Source organism: Apteryx rowi, unplaced genomic scaffold (genome assembly GCF_003343035.1).
Source record: "Apteryx rowi isolate R43461 unplaced genomic scaffold, aptRow1 scaffold_304, whole genome shotgun sequence".
Taxonomy (NCBI): Eukaryota; Metazoa; Chordata; class Aves; order Apterygiformes; family Apterygidae; genus Apteryx; species Apteryx rowi.
In genome coordinates, this window is record NW_020449464.1 from 386,312 (window position 1) to 403,196 (window position 16,885).

At 39.9% G+C, this 16,885-nt stretch overlaps 1 protein-coding gene across 2 annotated transcripts in view; it reads right to left on the reverse strand.

The window, feature by feature from the left end:
- Nucleotides 1–16,885, reverse strand: part of NEDD4L (neural precursor cell expressed, developmentally down-regulated 4-like, E3 ubiquitin protein ligase) — a 160,811-nt gene that overhangs the window by 15,975 nt on the left and 127,951 nt on the right. For both annotated transcript variants that reach the window (XM_026070140.1, XM_026070141.1), the window contains 6 exons: nt 15,986–16,183; nt 13,635–13,712; nt 11,529–11,583; nt 6,672–6,730; nt 2,921–2,986; nt 1,247–1,476 (listed from right to left, as the gene is read on the reverse strand). In XM_026070140.1, the coding sequence (XP_025925925.1) occupies nt 1,247–1,476; nt 2,921–2,986; nt 6,672–6,730; nt 11,529–11,583; nt 13,635–13,712; nt 15,986–16,183 (686 nt within the window). The remainder of the gene's footprint in view (nt 1–1,246; nt 1,477–2,920; nt 2,987–6,671; nt 6,731–11,528; nt 11,584–13,634; nt 13,713–15,985; nt 16,184–16,885) is intronic.

The window sequence follows — 16,885 nt, forward strand, 5'->3', positions numbered from 1 at the left end:
TTCAGATTCTCCAGCACAGTAAGAGATTCCTAAAAATCCCTAAGTCCTATTTTATGTTTTGCAGGCTAAATAACATTGATGAGACGTATAATGGTCGGTACAGTAATCTCTAAATGAGTAACTGTATAATATGTAATGTTTATTCACTGGGTGTACAAATATTTCCCAGAATTAACTTTAAATTCATTTTTCCATCAAAATTATGCAATGGAGAATTAGAAGAAATATTGTTTCTTCTAGGTTCTCTCCCAGAAACATCGGTAAAAATATGCCATCTGTAGTAAATTTTTTTTTATTTTTACTGCTGATAACAAGTCTCAATCTAGTGTGAATTTTTACAATTTAAATTACACTTTTCCATCAAATTGAACCTAAAATAAAATAACTTTATTTTAAAAATATCTGTAGCGACATATACATCCATAAGTGAGGATAATAGTTGAAAAGGCAAACATTTATACAGGGAAATCTATTAATGCACAGGCATTTTGAACTAATTAATGCTTTGTGAGCTGTTTCCCTCCAACAACAGGACGTGTCTTTTCTGAGTCACCAGCAAGGGAAACTCCTCATTATGCAGCCTTTGCTCGTCTACTTTTCAACCTATTCAGCACTTATTAGAGAAAGGAGTGAACTTTGTATGGACAAGAAAATATGAAAACTATTGCCTGCAATTAAAAAACCTGTCCTTACTGTAGCTAAGTACATGATGTGGAGTTACATGGAGCAGACTAAAATAAATGTACTTTAAGCAAGAGACCTGTGCTCTCATTTACACGAATACATTGCTCAGGGACTTCAAAATAGGACGAAAATACAATCAAACTCATTTGAGGCCACCAGTGTAAATTTACTGAACTGTAACTGAGAAGCTGGTTCATAAGAGAACTGCAGCGGAGCTCTGAAATTCGGGAGCGCTGGTGTTTCACAGCCTACAGGGGGGGCACAAGGAAACGCTTTTGCCTGCACCCCTCCCTTCGCGACTGCCAGCCTCTGAAGCTGCAAGCAAGGCAGTGTTGAACACTGTCATAAAAATGAAAATGTTTTATGAGACTTCAGTGGCAATTTGAAAGGTTCCCTGAAACGCAAATAAGAAATGATAGTAAGGAACAGAGATTTGACTGGTTAAAAGTATATACTGATGTATCATGAAGGATGAACTAACTACTCTCCAATTTAACTTCGTCTCCCCCACAAAATCTAATGTGTACCACGCATGAATGGAAATATTTTAATGGAGACTTACGTTGCTGAATATTCAAAGAGACCGTAATAAGGATTAAACATCTCCTTGGACAAGAGGAAGAACCACTCTCTGGCCACACCACCATAGTCAAGTCCTTTCTCTGACTCAAATTCAATCCAGAGCCTGGCTTTTAGTACATCGGGTCTCTTCACAGACATGATTCTTCTGTAGGACTCCTCAAAAATATTATTTCTGTGTAGCTTCATCTCAAATCTGTTTGGTATATCAGCCTGTGTGAAAGGAGAGATACTGCACTTGTTAGTCTCAAGAAACGGCCTTCAGACAAACTACTGATCGGTGGTCAACAGCTAAATGACAGATTAGACATCTTAGGGTGTGAAGTTTCCCCTCGCTTATTGTTTTCCAGTGCTAAGCCTACAAGGTGATAGCTTATGGTGAACTGGATAAATTCCACTACAGCGGTTCAAAGATTTCTATGGTATTTGACAAAACAATGAAAATCAACAGAAAAGAACCCCACCCCCCCCCCCCCCCCCAAAAAAGTGAGAAAGTGACTCATATTGCTATGCCGTATTTTAAGGGCATTTTCACTTAAAATGTAAGGCACGCACAAGCTGTATGCAGCCCTTCCACTCAGCTATATGTAAAGGCCAGAACAGTTACACAGTACGAACATTTACAGCTCCATAAACAAAACAGAATCATATTGCCAAGGTGCAAACAAACAGCGGTGTACTGCCAAAACGCTTTGAAGAGCTCAGGGTTTAGGAGCTCTGTCCAAACTGAGAGAGCTCACACTCATTACAATTTAACCTGGGGAGCTAAATTCAGAAACGATGGAAGAGAATTGAGTTAAAAAGTGAGAGAATTTGTAGAAAGCAGCAGCAGAAGAGTGGATGAACAGATAAACATGACATTCATAGCCAGGTACAGTTTTCCTGGTAAAATTGACTTGAACAACTGTTTTCGAAGGTTTGCTTTTTCACTGCCAATTGAAGTCTTAGTGTGTTCAAGCACCTAATACTCAAAGTGCCTGTGAAATATTACATTTTAATACTGTGAGAAAAGATTTAGTCTCTTGCAGTTAAAGATGACAATGTAAGGAGCTGCCAATATACAGGTAAAGAGCTTGGCTCATCCCTTTTCCTGTCTTAGCTGGTGCTGGTATACTGTCGACTGCAAGTTAATACCATGGACAAGCTAATACTGACCACTCTCCTAAGGTAAAGATGATACAGAAAAGACTTTTTTCACAGACCAGGAGCGCTAGAACTTGTGCTCTGGTACAACTTGGGCTCTGCTCTGCTGGCCTGTTTCAGCTCTGCCCTTGAAGTCCACTGCGGAAGATAAGGGAGAAATATCAACCCTCAAGCCCATCTTGTCAGCTAACATACCAGCTAGTCCCAGGTGCAATGGGAAGTAGTGAATCGCTGCTACTCCTTTGCGGCCTCATCGCTTTGATTTTCCATTCATATAGGAAAATCCAAGCCTTAAACATTTGTAAAAGTTTTTGTTCAGAAATCAATTAATTGAATTCAAAATTTGTTTCAGTTTTCTCGTTCTACTTAACTCCTTTAGCAGGATGATCAGGAAAATTGGCAAGTGTGCTATACTAAGATAGCCCATCCCTCTACATCTACCCTTCAGACGGCTGTTTTTCTTCCCAGACATACTGAACTTGACCCCCACACAAAGCAGCATGGTCCTACTCACTGGTTTCTTTAACTTCTTCCGGAAGTAGTCATATTTCTGTTTGAACTCCCTGGAATACGGAACTGCCTGTCAGAGAATTGTAAATACAGATTATTTCACAGGTATTTAACAATGTGATACTCCAATATTATTTGGACAAAAATAGAAGTTTAAAGACATGCTATCTACATATGTATGCTATGGGTTCATTGGAAAAATACCCCACTACGCATGTAGCACTGCACACGCAATCTTCCCATTTCTGGGTGGGTAAATTGAGTTATAAGGTATCGAACCTTTTGACCCAATTTTTCTGTTTCATCAACTAGTTACCCTCAATTTTTCTTATTTTAGGAACAGAATAGAGCAAAGACAACTCTTTAACACAGACAAAAAAACCAGAATGTATTGCTGCCACCCATGTGTCTTAATAGGAAATAATCAGCATGCCATACAGTATTTTATGAATTCTTATAACTAATAGTGTTACCACAGAACATGGATTTACACTGCTGGCTGTGCTAAGCACTGCCCAGTGCTACACAAAGACACAAAATTCAAAGAACTTTGAAAATATAACTGAGAAAAAATTAGGCGCTCCAGTAAAGCTACCACATGAACAACGAACCTCGTCTGCCCTCCAAACAGCACCGGACACGACGTGCGCCCACACACCGGTGTTACTCTGGCAGGGAGGTGCCCATGGCTGGAAATTCGCTTTTCAGCCCTACGTGAATGAGCCTAATTCTTAGAGAGGAGCTGATAAAACTGCTTCTGTAAACTACTTGTGAGGATAGTATACATCTCCCTAGGGCTTTTAGCCCTGAACCTGAAAGCATTCTGCAAACAAAGCACCATTCTTCTGCAGTAAGCACATGTCTCTGCGTAATACTTATCTGAATACTTACTGAACGCAGGGAATTAGGACGCGTTTTTGAGCGACAGCAATGTGATGGAAAAATTTCAGAGCAGAAGTTATAAAAACAAAAAAAACACAGGAGTGAAGGACGGTAGAATTAAATTAATCACCAGAGTCGGAACTTGGTTTTTGACACCTGCGAGCACCCAGACCCCACTGCCGCAGGTCTCTGAAACATCTGTGTGGACATCCCAGCACCCGAGAAGTCTTGCGGGCTGCCGCCAGGCACGCGTGCACCACGCTGAACTAGCGGCAGCCGCGTCCAGCAAGGGAGCCGCCGCCATGCAGAGTCCTCACGGACACAGCGGGGAATTAAATGAGCCGACAGGGAGACTGAAGAAGGAAAAGGCTTCCCGGCCCCGAAGATTGCATTTTGCAGTTACACCCTGACCTTCCTTTGCCCTGCTCCTCCTTCCGGCTGGGAGCCCAGCTCCAGCAAACAGCGCAACAGATGAAGCGCGTTTTGCTGGGAGCAGAAGGATGATTTTCAGTGCCACCGGACCGCAAAAGCGGCCCGCTCCCCTCCCCGGAGGCTGAGTCACAAACCGCAAAAGTCGGGTCCAAGTTCGGTTTCTGGGGGACGACAGGGGTTTTTGATGTGGGAGGCTGTGGGCCAGTCCTGAAGTAGATTCATGACTAGATGTAGGTGAAAACGTGAGGCAGAACTATTTCTGTTTGATCTTTCTCTTGTGGAAGATGAGACATGAAAAGTTAAAAAAAAATCAAAATAAATCCTGCTCTGATGATAATATCACTGTATTGCAGCCATTAAGGAATCTCTCGACATGCTTTTATTATTTAAATTCAATGTGAAATGCAATTTAAGTATGTCTTTGTTTTTGTCATGGCACCAAAATTACTATAAAAATCATTAAGATGAATGATTATATGGCCTTAAAGCAGATTTGATCTTGATTCCTCTTAAAAAAACAAAACAACAACTCCCCCCCTGTTATTTACTTAATGGGATCAGGATTGACCCTGATTATCTTGAAACAAAATTCTCCAAATAGTCTCTACCACTTATACTCAAAGTTTCTGGGAGAATAAACATTAGAATTTTTTACAATATACTGTAGATTAGTATCTCAAGCATTAAGTCCATGATAAATGGATAAATCAGTCCAAAAGCAATTATGTTCAAGCAAGTGATTGTTAATAACCTTATTAATAAACAAGTGCAATTAGGATTATACTATACAGTAGTTAATCTGCCATGAATTGTGACCCCTAAAAATCACGAACCTTTACCCAAAACAAAAAGTATTTTTGGCAGATTTCTTCCTCTTTCCACCTGAAAACATCTTAAGGGTTGGAAATCTGATCACTCGGGACACCACAAAATGATATAAAACTGCATAAAAAAGGTCAAAGAATCACTGCATATATTTGATGTTTTGAAAAACTGATATTAAAAACATGAGTTTATTTTTTCTAAGGTTCATATTCTGAAAACTGTAAGTTTTATGTCTCTTTTGAATTTGTTAGCCCCACTTCTTCTCTTCCTTACACTTGCTTCCCTGTTGAGAGGAAACAGCTTTTTATTATCCAGAAATCCAAAAATGTATACCATAATGTCTCACCTCCATAAAATTCTGTGACCCAGATAAGGGGTAAACACGAACATTTCTCCTCTACATCCCCCTGAACCTTATTATCAGTGATTCGGCAAGGCACTAGGTCTGACTCCCAAGGGCTGGGGATTCGGAGCAGACCCAGGGCCCTCACACAGCTTAATAACAGAACATACTCTGAGCACCACGGAGGAAGGGATAAGATGCAACGATTCAGTACTCTCTGTCCCACAGTAAGAAAGTTATAATATCAGCAAGTTTGGAGAAAGAAAGAGAAAAGAACTAAAGAATATTTTACACTAATGTTATTTTAGATGTACTTGAAGTAAAATCACACCTGGAACTTCATCATCATGAGAAGTAGCAAATACAACTGCAAAATCTGCCTTGAGATTTTAAGTTTTTGTTTTCAGCTGGGGATCACACCAGTGATGGATCTCTTCGAGATCCCATTTGTCACCCCACTGAGTGGACCCAGTCTCAGGCTGCAGCAGCAGCAGCAGCAGGCAGCAGATGAGGAACAACGGCTTCCAGGCGTTTCAGAGCACAAACTAGCGGCCAGAGCGTTTTTAGCTATGCTGTCTCAGAATGGCTGGAGCACCATCCAGAAATTACACAGCAACGTAAGAAATAAAAACCGGCCCAACAAAATTGTCTCTGTCCTTCTGAAGAGCGAGCCCTCCCTCCTCTCAGCCCCGAGACGGATGTATTTCGGGATCTACCGTCACATCTACTGATCAAGCATGTTTCTGAGACGCTCCAGGAAAGATGCCAGCATCACGTGCTAGTGGCTACAAGAAAGGACGCGTACTGAAGACTGGAAAACTTCCCTATCTCGGTAGCTATTGCTAGGGAGGCCCCAAAGCCACCAAACAGCCACCGGTACCACGTACTGTCTGACCCATGCGCTATGTGGATAGCGCTAGTGACAACCGCTCCAGCGATTCCCGATGAGCGTGTGACTGCGCTGGACCTCGGGCAGGACAGGCGGGCCAGGACGGACCCCGGTGCTCACCAAAACAGGGACCGCGTTGCTGTCCAACCTCTTCAGCGCCGTCTAACTTCTTCCCCGCCGGGGACAAGGCAACGGCTGGGGCACCACGACCGGCTTTCGCAGCGCAGTGCCTCCCTGCTGCCCGGGAGGGCAGAGGTGGCCCACACAAGGCCGGTACCCCCGGAAAGGCCACGCAGCGAGCAGCGCTGCGGGAATGCCTCCTGCCTACCCTGAACACGCTCCGAGCCACGGCATTTGACGCACAAAATCCATAGCAGTACTTACTGGACCAGTAATTGCCGGGTTCTGCAGCCTCGGGTCTTCCCACTGGGTAATTTTATTATCTGTGAATAACAAAAGAAATCATAACATCACTTCTCTGTTGCCATACTGTGAATTTATGTTTTTCCCCCCCCTACAACTCTTTTCCCTACCATTTCCACAATTTAGTATTTCAGGGTTAGAAAAGACTGCATTCACTCATATCCATCAAAACCCCATCACACTGTTTAGTTGGAAACACTCATTCAAAAATGCAAAACTACAACATAACCCAGTATATTTACATTGCTTTTATATCAAAGTCTGTACATGTTCTATTTGAACATGGTCTGGACTCAGCTCATATTAGAAATACACAGATTTCATGCCTGAAAGGTAAAGGAACCCAAAAATTTCATCAAATGACAAACTAAGTTTATTTGAAATTTTGCATCAAGAGAGCCAAGATACAAAAATTTTAAAAGACAGTCTGAATTTAAATTTGGAGGGAAGGGGATAAAACCTCTGTTAAAAAAAAAAAAAAGAAAAAATCCTAGACACTGATTTAATGAAAAGGTTATAGGGAGGCAAAATTATACAGTCATGGTATAAGAGATCACTCAGTTTTGACCAAAGCAGATTTTGGCAATAACGCAACAGAAATCAGTTCATTTCATCTACAGTTTTTAAGAGCACTGGTAGGGCTAGGCCGTAAGGTTACTAGGTAAGGTACTATGGTAAAACTCTCGCTGCCTCTAGACAACGGTTCCTCATAAGATCTAAACACAAGAGAATCACAACAAAACGATGATGTTGCAACAATAAGACAATGCTCCAAAAACCAAACTAGGTGCCATCTGCAACGGCAAAAGTCAAGTCATGTATTTTCTGCACTGCAAGGGTAATAATACACCCGTTTGTTACATGCACTGCTTTGATTTATGATACGTGTATTAAAATAGTGGGCAAGATTTTAAGTTTGTAATTGCTAGTTTGGGAATAAACACACTAAGTTTCAAAAAAAATTGTTTTTAAGGCTACTATGGTAAAAGCAAAAAAACAAATGCACTTATATTAAAATACAAGTATTTTCCATGTTTAAATAGTTGGAAAAGACCTGTAAGTTTTAAGTCCCAATCTAATTTTAAAATAGCCAAAAATTTAGACTGGTTTTTGAAAGCTGACATTCATCAAATGTTGCTGAATAAAATTCAAAGAGATCACGAGAAAAGCACATTTCAAGAAGCTTGGATCTATCAGTTAATTAAATATTAAAATACTATTTTATTTCCCTTCACACATTATCTAGCTAGTGCTTATGGACATTAGGGAAGAAGGATCTCAGGCTGACAGCTCCAGAAACCATGTCTCCCGCAGATCACAGCGAGTGGCAAGGCTGGACTCCGAATTTGGCCCTATTCACCTTGCTCTGACCTGCTCAGTCAAACTTCCTTCTACAAAGTTTGCTGTTTTCACACGCGTTCCCCTCTCAGAGACCCACTGGAAACTGAGAGCCGTAAGTTTTGGCGGTAGCTTTCTATGGAATCAAAGATCATGAAGAGAAGTGGAAATGACTGTGAGAGTTTGCCAGGTCCCTGCCACAGCACACGCTGAGACACGTGCTGCCACCGACACGACCCCGTCTGAGCTGCTTCCCAGAGCGCTACGCTGATAGGGACTGCGCGCTACACAAGCTTGGTCCAGTGCGTAAATACCCTTAAAATTGGGAAGGACAATGTCCAACCTCAATCGTTCTACCTGGAAGTGTAGCTCAAGATTTCTCGTCTTACAACAAGACGGATGCGGACAACAAGTTCACTCCCTTTGCAGCATGTTTTTGAAAATCTATCGTCTCTCTGGAGAGTTAGATCGAACAAATTCAATTCTCTCAATCCTTCCTCATACGTCGGCCTTTACAGCCTTTGAGGATTCCTGTTTCCTCTGGTCCCTTCCCATCCGGCCCGCCATTTCGCTGGAGCTGAGGACCAATTCCAGCTGGAGCATCACAGCCGGGACACTACCAGGGCTGAGCAGGCGAGAAGGGTGACTTCAGGCCTTATCCAGGACACTCCAGCTGGCACCTCACCGTAGGTCTGCTTGTCTCCAAGTCAGGAGGAGGAGTTAACTGATGTTTACCTAATGTGATATTTTCACGTCCTTCTTAACAAAAATTCTGCCAGTTACTTCCATTTTGAGCAGTATTTTGTAATTCTTATTAAACAGCATCTTTTTTACTTCAATTTGTCCAAATCACGCTGAGCTCTAATCCTGCCCTACTGAGCACTTCTTCCCTCTCCCACCGTGAAGTTTTCAGCTGATCAAACGAATACATTCCCCCTATTTATCGTTCAAATCACTAATGAATATATTGAGGAGTGGAGGATCCAGGACAGATATTGAGGGAAACCATCCCTCTGTCAGGGAAGCAGTGATAACTAGTCTGAATATGGTTGGAAAACCTTTGTTTTCCTTCAAGACACCTTCCAATAGGTAGATGTCCTAAAATGCTCCTAGGAAATGCATCTGGTTAAGCACGCTACAGTAGCTGGAGAACACTAATTTATCCCGGGATGGTAAATGATGCTGACGCAGCTGGCTAAGGACCAATCATGGAGAACTAGAGACTGTATTTTACAAGGACTGAGTGCTGGGGAAATTAAAGCTAATTATTACTATTCTTAACAAGCTGTTTTAAAGTTAAAATCTAAAAAGCGAAGTATTGTATTTTCAGCCTACTGCATGACAAATAATACCTAAGTTATTCTAACAATATTGTGCACGTTTAATAGCTGTTGGTGTTGCTGCCCAGGAGGCAGTTCCTGTGCTGGTTGAATTAGACTTTTTTACAGTTTCTCTCAGGGAAGAGAAAAACATTAATAAAATAGGACACTAGTACTGGGTAATTATGCACGGTAATTAAAAAAATATATATATCTGGGGATGGGGGACTAGCAGTAGCTGAATCTGTTAACACTTTTCACATTTGTATTCTAATAAGGAGATTAATACATGCTGCATCTTAACTAACCACTTCAGCAGCGAACGAGCGAAACGATGGCCAGTTACCAGGGTAATGGACTACCGAGGCTTTCGTATTTTGGGGAAGCACAGCCGGTCACACCTGCGACTGCTTCCAGCGTATGTTCTAAAGTCAGTCATGGAACGAGCAGGAGTGAGCGGGCTCCGTCATAAAAGTCTAATTATGGTCAAAAAAATGAAGGAAGGAATAATATTGAAATCCTGTAGTGCACAGAGGTCACTGCACTTCCTTACCAATATCGTGAAACAGCCACTACTGAGACTGTTCAAGACAAATCGCTAAACACTGACTGCTGCTGACTGGCAGGCACTCGTTAAATACGGAGCACTGGGTTATCACAGGGGAATGGCAGCACGTCCACTGCAATGCCACTGGCATCGCCTCTGCCGCTGCAGTCCCCTCGGAACAGCTCAGCGAGAAAAAAGGGTATTGCTGGAACAACTAGCATTAACAAACCCCCCCCCCCCCAAACAAAACCAAAAAACCCCACGCTTTCATAAAATCTGCTATCTACAAAGCTAAAAAATTTCAGATCAAAAGAGGGGCTAAAGAGAGATTTCAGATGCAAATAAATTATTTTTATAGAAATTATGAAGTCTTTGGGGGATTTTGATTAATGTATACCTTTAACACTGTTTACTTTTAGAGACTAAAACATATGCTTAAGTAGTTTTAGGAGACTGAGAAATTAAAACTTTTTGGTGGTAGGGATGTTCAGGAATCATACAGATATATTAAATCAGAAAGTTTTATTCTGTAAGTCTTTAGTGACAGCATGTTACAGTAGTTTGCTAGATTTAATTTTCCAGACACATGTTGATTGATGTATGGAATGTATAAAGGACATTAAAAATTCTGTACTAATGTTTCAAAGAAGTTAATCTTGTTCTTGACAAGTATATTATTTCTGTTTTTTATTTAAAACTATGTATGCAATTTCAAAATTCATATTACTTTAGAAGCAGTATTTTAATAATGATATAGCATATGACTACAGGTAAGCATAGGAGTTAATTTTACTGATACTAAAGGAAAACCATAATACTGTCAAATATGTCTAATGGTTTAAGATGTTCATTCTACAAGCTTTCTGTAGCAAATGTACCCTCTTCCAGTTGTTTTGTGAGCTGCCTATTTCTGTGAAGATTATATCATCAGTAGAAACAGCTCATTAAGAATTCCGCTGGACTTTATAAAAAAAAAAAAAAATCCTTGCTGGTCTACTTTATTTTCAAACAACAACAAAAATTCACACAGTAGTTCTGAGATGCTGTAAAAGACAAATCTACAATGAAACATCACTTACACTAGAACTTCACTAACAGAACTGAATAGATATTAATGGGCTGGGTGCAATATAACATGCTACAAATAGGAAATAAGATCAGAACTAGCACTGCCACAAGGCCTTCTTAAAGAAGTGAGAGAAAAGAGTACTTAGCAGTGTTTCTCCACTGCCCACATGTAGGGTTGTGGCTATATGATCTTTTCTCATCTTATTTTCTATTCCTAGTGTATATTTTAATTTATTAAGTGCAAATAAGCCATGGGATCATCAACAACAACAACAAAGAATCCAAAATATCAACAAGAACAAAAGAAACCACAAAGAGGAAATGTTAATGCTTCACAAGTCAGAGAGGGACAAAGCTTGATGAGCCAATTAAAAGCAAGCTTCCAGTGAATATACAGTACCGTACGAGGGCACTAAGTCTCTGGTATCAATGTCTCCACATATCAACACCTGGCTTCCTAAATGAAGAGTAAAATTATAAAGCTTTCACTTCAATATTTATTACCTCCCTTTGTCAACATGTTGTAGTACCTGAGTGCTTACTTACTATGATCTATATAAAATGTTCTTCCATCCAAATGTATTCTTTCCTCCCAGCCAGGCTAGAATTGGGGAATAAAAAAGAGAGAAAGAAAATAAGTGAAATGCTACCACTCTCACACAGCATGAAGCAATACATTACCCACAGCTTCTTAAAGTGTTTGAAAGATGTTTGTGAGGTAGAAAACACAAAACCATCACAAATGCATTATGTCAAAGCCAATAACGTAGCAAGACTCAAAGAAGAACTGGCTGTTTATACAGATAACTATATCCAGTACAGTTAATATTTTTTTAAAAATATTGGAAGTGGAAACTTGCTGCATAAAGATTTACAATCACTTCCTACTGTGAGGAAGCCATCATAAAGAACAGACTGCCCATCATCTGTCTCTGCTTCTACCTCTGAAACCCTGTGGGTCATTTGCTGTCCATACACAAGTCAGGATCCTATTAAAGCAGGACCAGAATGTCCGGCCTAGTCCTCAAGCCTTCCCTTTTTGGTTATTCCCTTTTCCTCCCTTCCAAATGATTAGAGCATAGAAAGAAAAACAAATGGCAGACTGTACATGCAGCACTGTCCAACCTAGCACTCGGTCTAGCTTCTGCCTTCTATACAACACAAGATGAATGATTTCATTTCAATATTTTTTAAACAGCTCTTGTTAAATTCTGTAGTCATTCTTACAACACTCAAAAATGGCTTGTTTCAACTGAGTTTAAATCTGTTGCTAATTATGTACTTCCAGTAATATATACCAGGCTTCTCTGATTTAATGGCATGTTTTATCTCTTGCAGCAATTAACAGAATCAATTGTAAATTGGACGTTCGGTTACTCCTGCACAGTGTCTTCTCTCTAAGCAATGTCTCCATGGAGATTAATGCATGCTCAATGTATCTGAAAAATTACAAGAGAACAGCTATTTCCACAGCTGTTTTCTTAAAAAATTGCTTTACTGCTGTGTTGTAATTAGTAAATGCATCCTAATAAATATGTTCATCTGAGCACAGTTTTTGATCTAATTAATGTTTCGAGACACTGGGCCAGACAAGTTGCCTAATGGATTTAAATACAAACCAAACCTTTTTGCTCATCAAGACAAGGGCGGTGCGATTTTAGGATGTTTCAGAGGAGGATGTCTGATCATACGTGGTAACAGAGGGTATCACCCCTAACCAAAGCTAGCTTTTGTCACCGCTCTTGCCCAAAGGCAGCACCCGTTTGGGTTTGCTGGCAGAGGGGTTCGTCTAACTAACTGCAACTCAGTTCAGAGACAATGAGTAGCGTTAAAGGCTCAATTATTCAAACTGTTCAAAAACAAAGCTAATTTGATATGCCACGTCCATAGGATGGGACGGCAGTCTCTCCTCGGGGCACAGCTGCTGGCCACCCGCGCGTCCCAACACCTCCCGAATGCTGAGGGCGCGGGCGGCCCGCGGTGGCTTACTCTTCCTAAGACTTCCACTGTGGCGAGGACATTTCCAATGGGCAATTTTTCAGAAGTGTGCTTAGTATGTAGGAGGCAATTAACATTATGTGTAATAATCAACACCTTAGAAAGAGTGTCATCTTTCATAGATTATCTTCTGTCTTTAAGGATACAGCTTTTTAAAAACAAAGCAAAGGTTTTTATTTGACATGTGTATAAATCAATATTACACATTGGCTACAAGTATGACAGGATTTTTGAGATTAATATGATGATTTTCTCTATAGAATATGACACTCATTCAAAATCAAAATTTATTTACGTTTTTGAATGCTGATACATTTACAAAGCTCACTTTGAGCAAACTTTTTTTCTAAAGCAACAGTTAATTATCTAAAATCACATAGCCAGTGATAAAACTAAGGATATATTTATTCAAAGTTCAGTGTTTCATATAAGCAAAGAAATGTTCAATCACTTCAGAAATACTATGAGCTGCCTTCAAAAAGCATGAATGATTCAGAGATCACAGTAAAACTTTTTGGTGTTGTATATAAACGCAACTTTCAAATCTACATTGAGGTGATGATAGTAATGCACAAACCCACATACAATAAATGAATGCAGTAACAGATCAAAGAGAGCAGGTATGTATAAAAATAAATACACATTGGCACTTACAGGAAGAGGGCCCAAATCATTAGGATTCAAAGAAGCTTTTGATCTCAAATGCACTGGAAATTTCAGCCGTGGATCCTCCTGTAATATAAATCCATCAGATTAAGTCAGAACTATACACTTAATCTAAAGCAGAATTAGCTGGAAAAGAAATCTGCCTACATTAGGACTGTTCTTCAAGGGTTTTTTTTGAGAATAAAATACAAAACCAAAACACATAAAAGCTACAGAGCATTTAGTATCTGGATGTGTCAAATACTTTATTAAGATTTATAAATTGTAAATGTTACAGGTAGGGAGGGTGATGTTAAGACCTTAACTGTGTTATTCCCAGAGGTATGCTTAAAAACAAAACAGCACTAATCTCATGAATTCACACACTCCCATAAGTGGCACTTGGAAACATGCGTATTTTTGACTCTTAAAAACACAGGGAAATAAGCCAACCAATGAGAAAAAGGCTAGAAAAGGATCAAAATGAGCTTCTTAAATTTTATTAATGAAGCGATATTAAATTAATGCCCAAATAAGACAAAAAGTAGCAAGCAAAATTGGTCACAGGAAAAAAAACGACATAAAAAATGCTTGAGATTTCTTAACACACACACAGGTTTTCCACATCCATCTGAGAACAACAGTAAGAGTCACCATTAGAAATGGTTAATATAATAGTGGTTACTGAGAATCAGAATGGTACCTAACAAATTAAAGTGTTGCTCATATTTAAATGATGATGTGAAACACTGGAGTATTTGATTTCTAAGGCAGCTGAAGTAACTAAAACATTAGCTTGTTTTGGTTAGGCACAAAGGCTTCCACTGTTAAAACATAATTAAAACCAGATGGATTAAGCACGCTTATTTCTTTCTGGAGTTTGAACTTAAACGTTGACAAACTTAAGTACAAACAAGATGTGCGTTAATTTATACTGCACCCAAGTCAACGCACTGCTTTTCATTGACGGGACCACATATAGACGAAAACCTTAATATGGTGATCTATTTTAGATAACAGCGCCTGATCATAGATCATTTAATATCTGAAGGAAGTTTTATCAAGAAAGAACAAAGTCAAACTTTCCACATTGCTAAAATAAAAGTGTCATTGTCCCAATTTGTTGTAAATACGTAATCATCTTCAGCACTGTACTGATTCTTCTGAAGCCGCTGTAAGCCGATAAGAAACAGACAATAACTGATACTAGGAGCTCAATGATCAAACCGACATTCGGGATCTGGCACGTCTCCTTATCCAAGGAATAGCGTGAACAGTGAACCTCAGTAACCACCTTGGACACAGAGATGGACAGATGCAAAGTAACTTCTCAGCTCATACTGACATGTTTTTTTTTTAATACCAACAGCAACTTAAAAAAAACCTTGCCTGCTAAGATAGCAAATTTAGAGTAACAGAATAAATTCTGGCGGATAAACCGAATTCTTTATTCTAAGAGTACATAAGCAATAAGTAAGCAAAATTCAAGGATTTAACTAAGTAAACTAAATTAAACCCCAGGCTGGCATTCCAAGCTCACATCACTATTTCTTATCCTTCAGCAGGTAATACACTTTGCCTATAGTTGCAATTATTGCAAAACGTGTACATCTAACCAGAGGAAGCCGGACCAGACATTCCACTAGAAAATTCTTTTTTTAAGTTCATACAGAAGCAAGAAAATACTGATGCCCCTTTTTGGGTCTCCTCCTACATTTTTTCCTAGTTTAATTTTTTCTTCAATTTGTTTGCTGAAACATTATTATTACTGAAAAATAAAGCCTCGTGACAGAACACAAATAAAAAGGGGTCCTGATAACTGAAGAAGATGAACATGTATTATGTTAATAAAAAAGCAGTACTAGTAACAGTGAAATACAATAGAATTGCAGTCTCAAACTAGCAAAACTCCATCACATTGCATGCCTCTGAACCCCAAATTTGGGGAATTTCAAAGATAATACTTGTATGCAATGGTTTATCAAGTATAGAAATGTCAGACAGAAAATGCAAAACGCTATTGCATGGTAGAGGATGCATAAATTCACCAAATTGTACTTTCAGTGTATAAATAAAACCAAGTTTCCCTTCTCTGAGAGCAGCAATGGCAGCACTACAACCACATCAAGGAATCGGCTTTGCAAGTCCATCGCTGCTTTACAGCGTGGCACAGAGGATGCAGCCAGGTTCCTGGATCAGTTTAATGACGGGTCAGGCTGGCAAATCCCTCATGCCGAACTTGAACTTGAACTAAAGACAAGACAAATGCCACAATAAAAAGGAGGGGATAGAGGCAGGAAAACAGAGAGGGCAAGACACAAGCATTTGCAGTGCGGCACCGGATCTGAAATGACACTCACCCACGTGGTGGTCTTGGTGTTGTGGTCAATGAAGAAGGGCCTGCCGTTGGGTGCTATGCGCATCTCCCAGCCCGGCGGCAAGAAGCTCTGCGCGACTTTGTGCTGCGGCTTGGGGGAGTTGTATGGTGACGGCTGCGGGGACTGCGGGTTGGAGAGCGTGTCCTTCACCGCCCGGCGCACCGGCGACTCCTTCATGCCCTGGGCAAAACAGGGAACACGCTAATTCGCCAAATGTCACTCAGGACTGAGAAACGAACAAAACTCGGTATCACAGCAAACAGGTTTTCACCCCTTGTAACATGCTGAGCTTTTTGTTGAGAAGGACACAGTGCTTTACCCCTTCCCTCCGCAATGACAACGTCCATTGTATTTAAATTTGAGGACGTATTTTAGTGCAGCTGCCTCATACATTCTCGTATTTAATTTTATACAGAAAAAGATTAAAAGCATTGCTTCACATTTTATGGTACAATATGGCTCAAACACTTTATAACAGGAAAGTATCTCCTTAAATATGAGGTGATATTATTCACTTTTCAATGCGTTTCTCAGCTGCAACTTCAGACAAAATATTTAGACATGACCTTAAAAAAAGTCCCTAAAATAAAAGGAGATTTAGACTCCTTATATCAGTTTGCAATTAGAAATCTTGGACTTTTTTTTTTTTTTTTTTTAATAAATTCTCATAGCCTCCAAACTACTTCACTGATCAATGCCTACTTGTAACAGCAGGAGTTAAGTGATCTGGCTCACTCCAAAATTCCACTAGGAGACTCTATGTTTGGGCATCTAAACAGCTTTAAAAATTTGATCCAGATTTACTCATCTAAGAAAACACTGCCCATCTCCACCAAACAGAAAATGAAATTTAAATATGCAGTTTTAATATTGTTTGTCTTT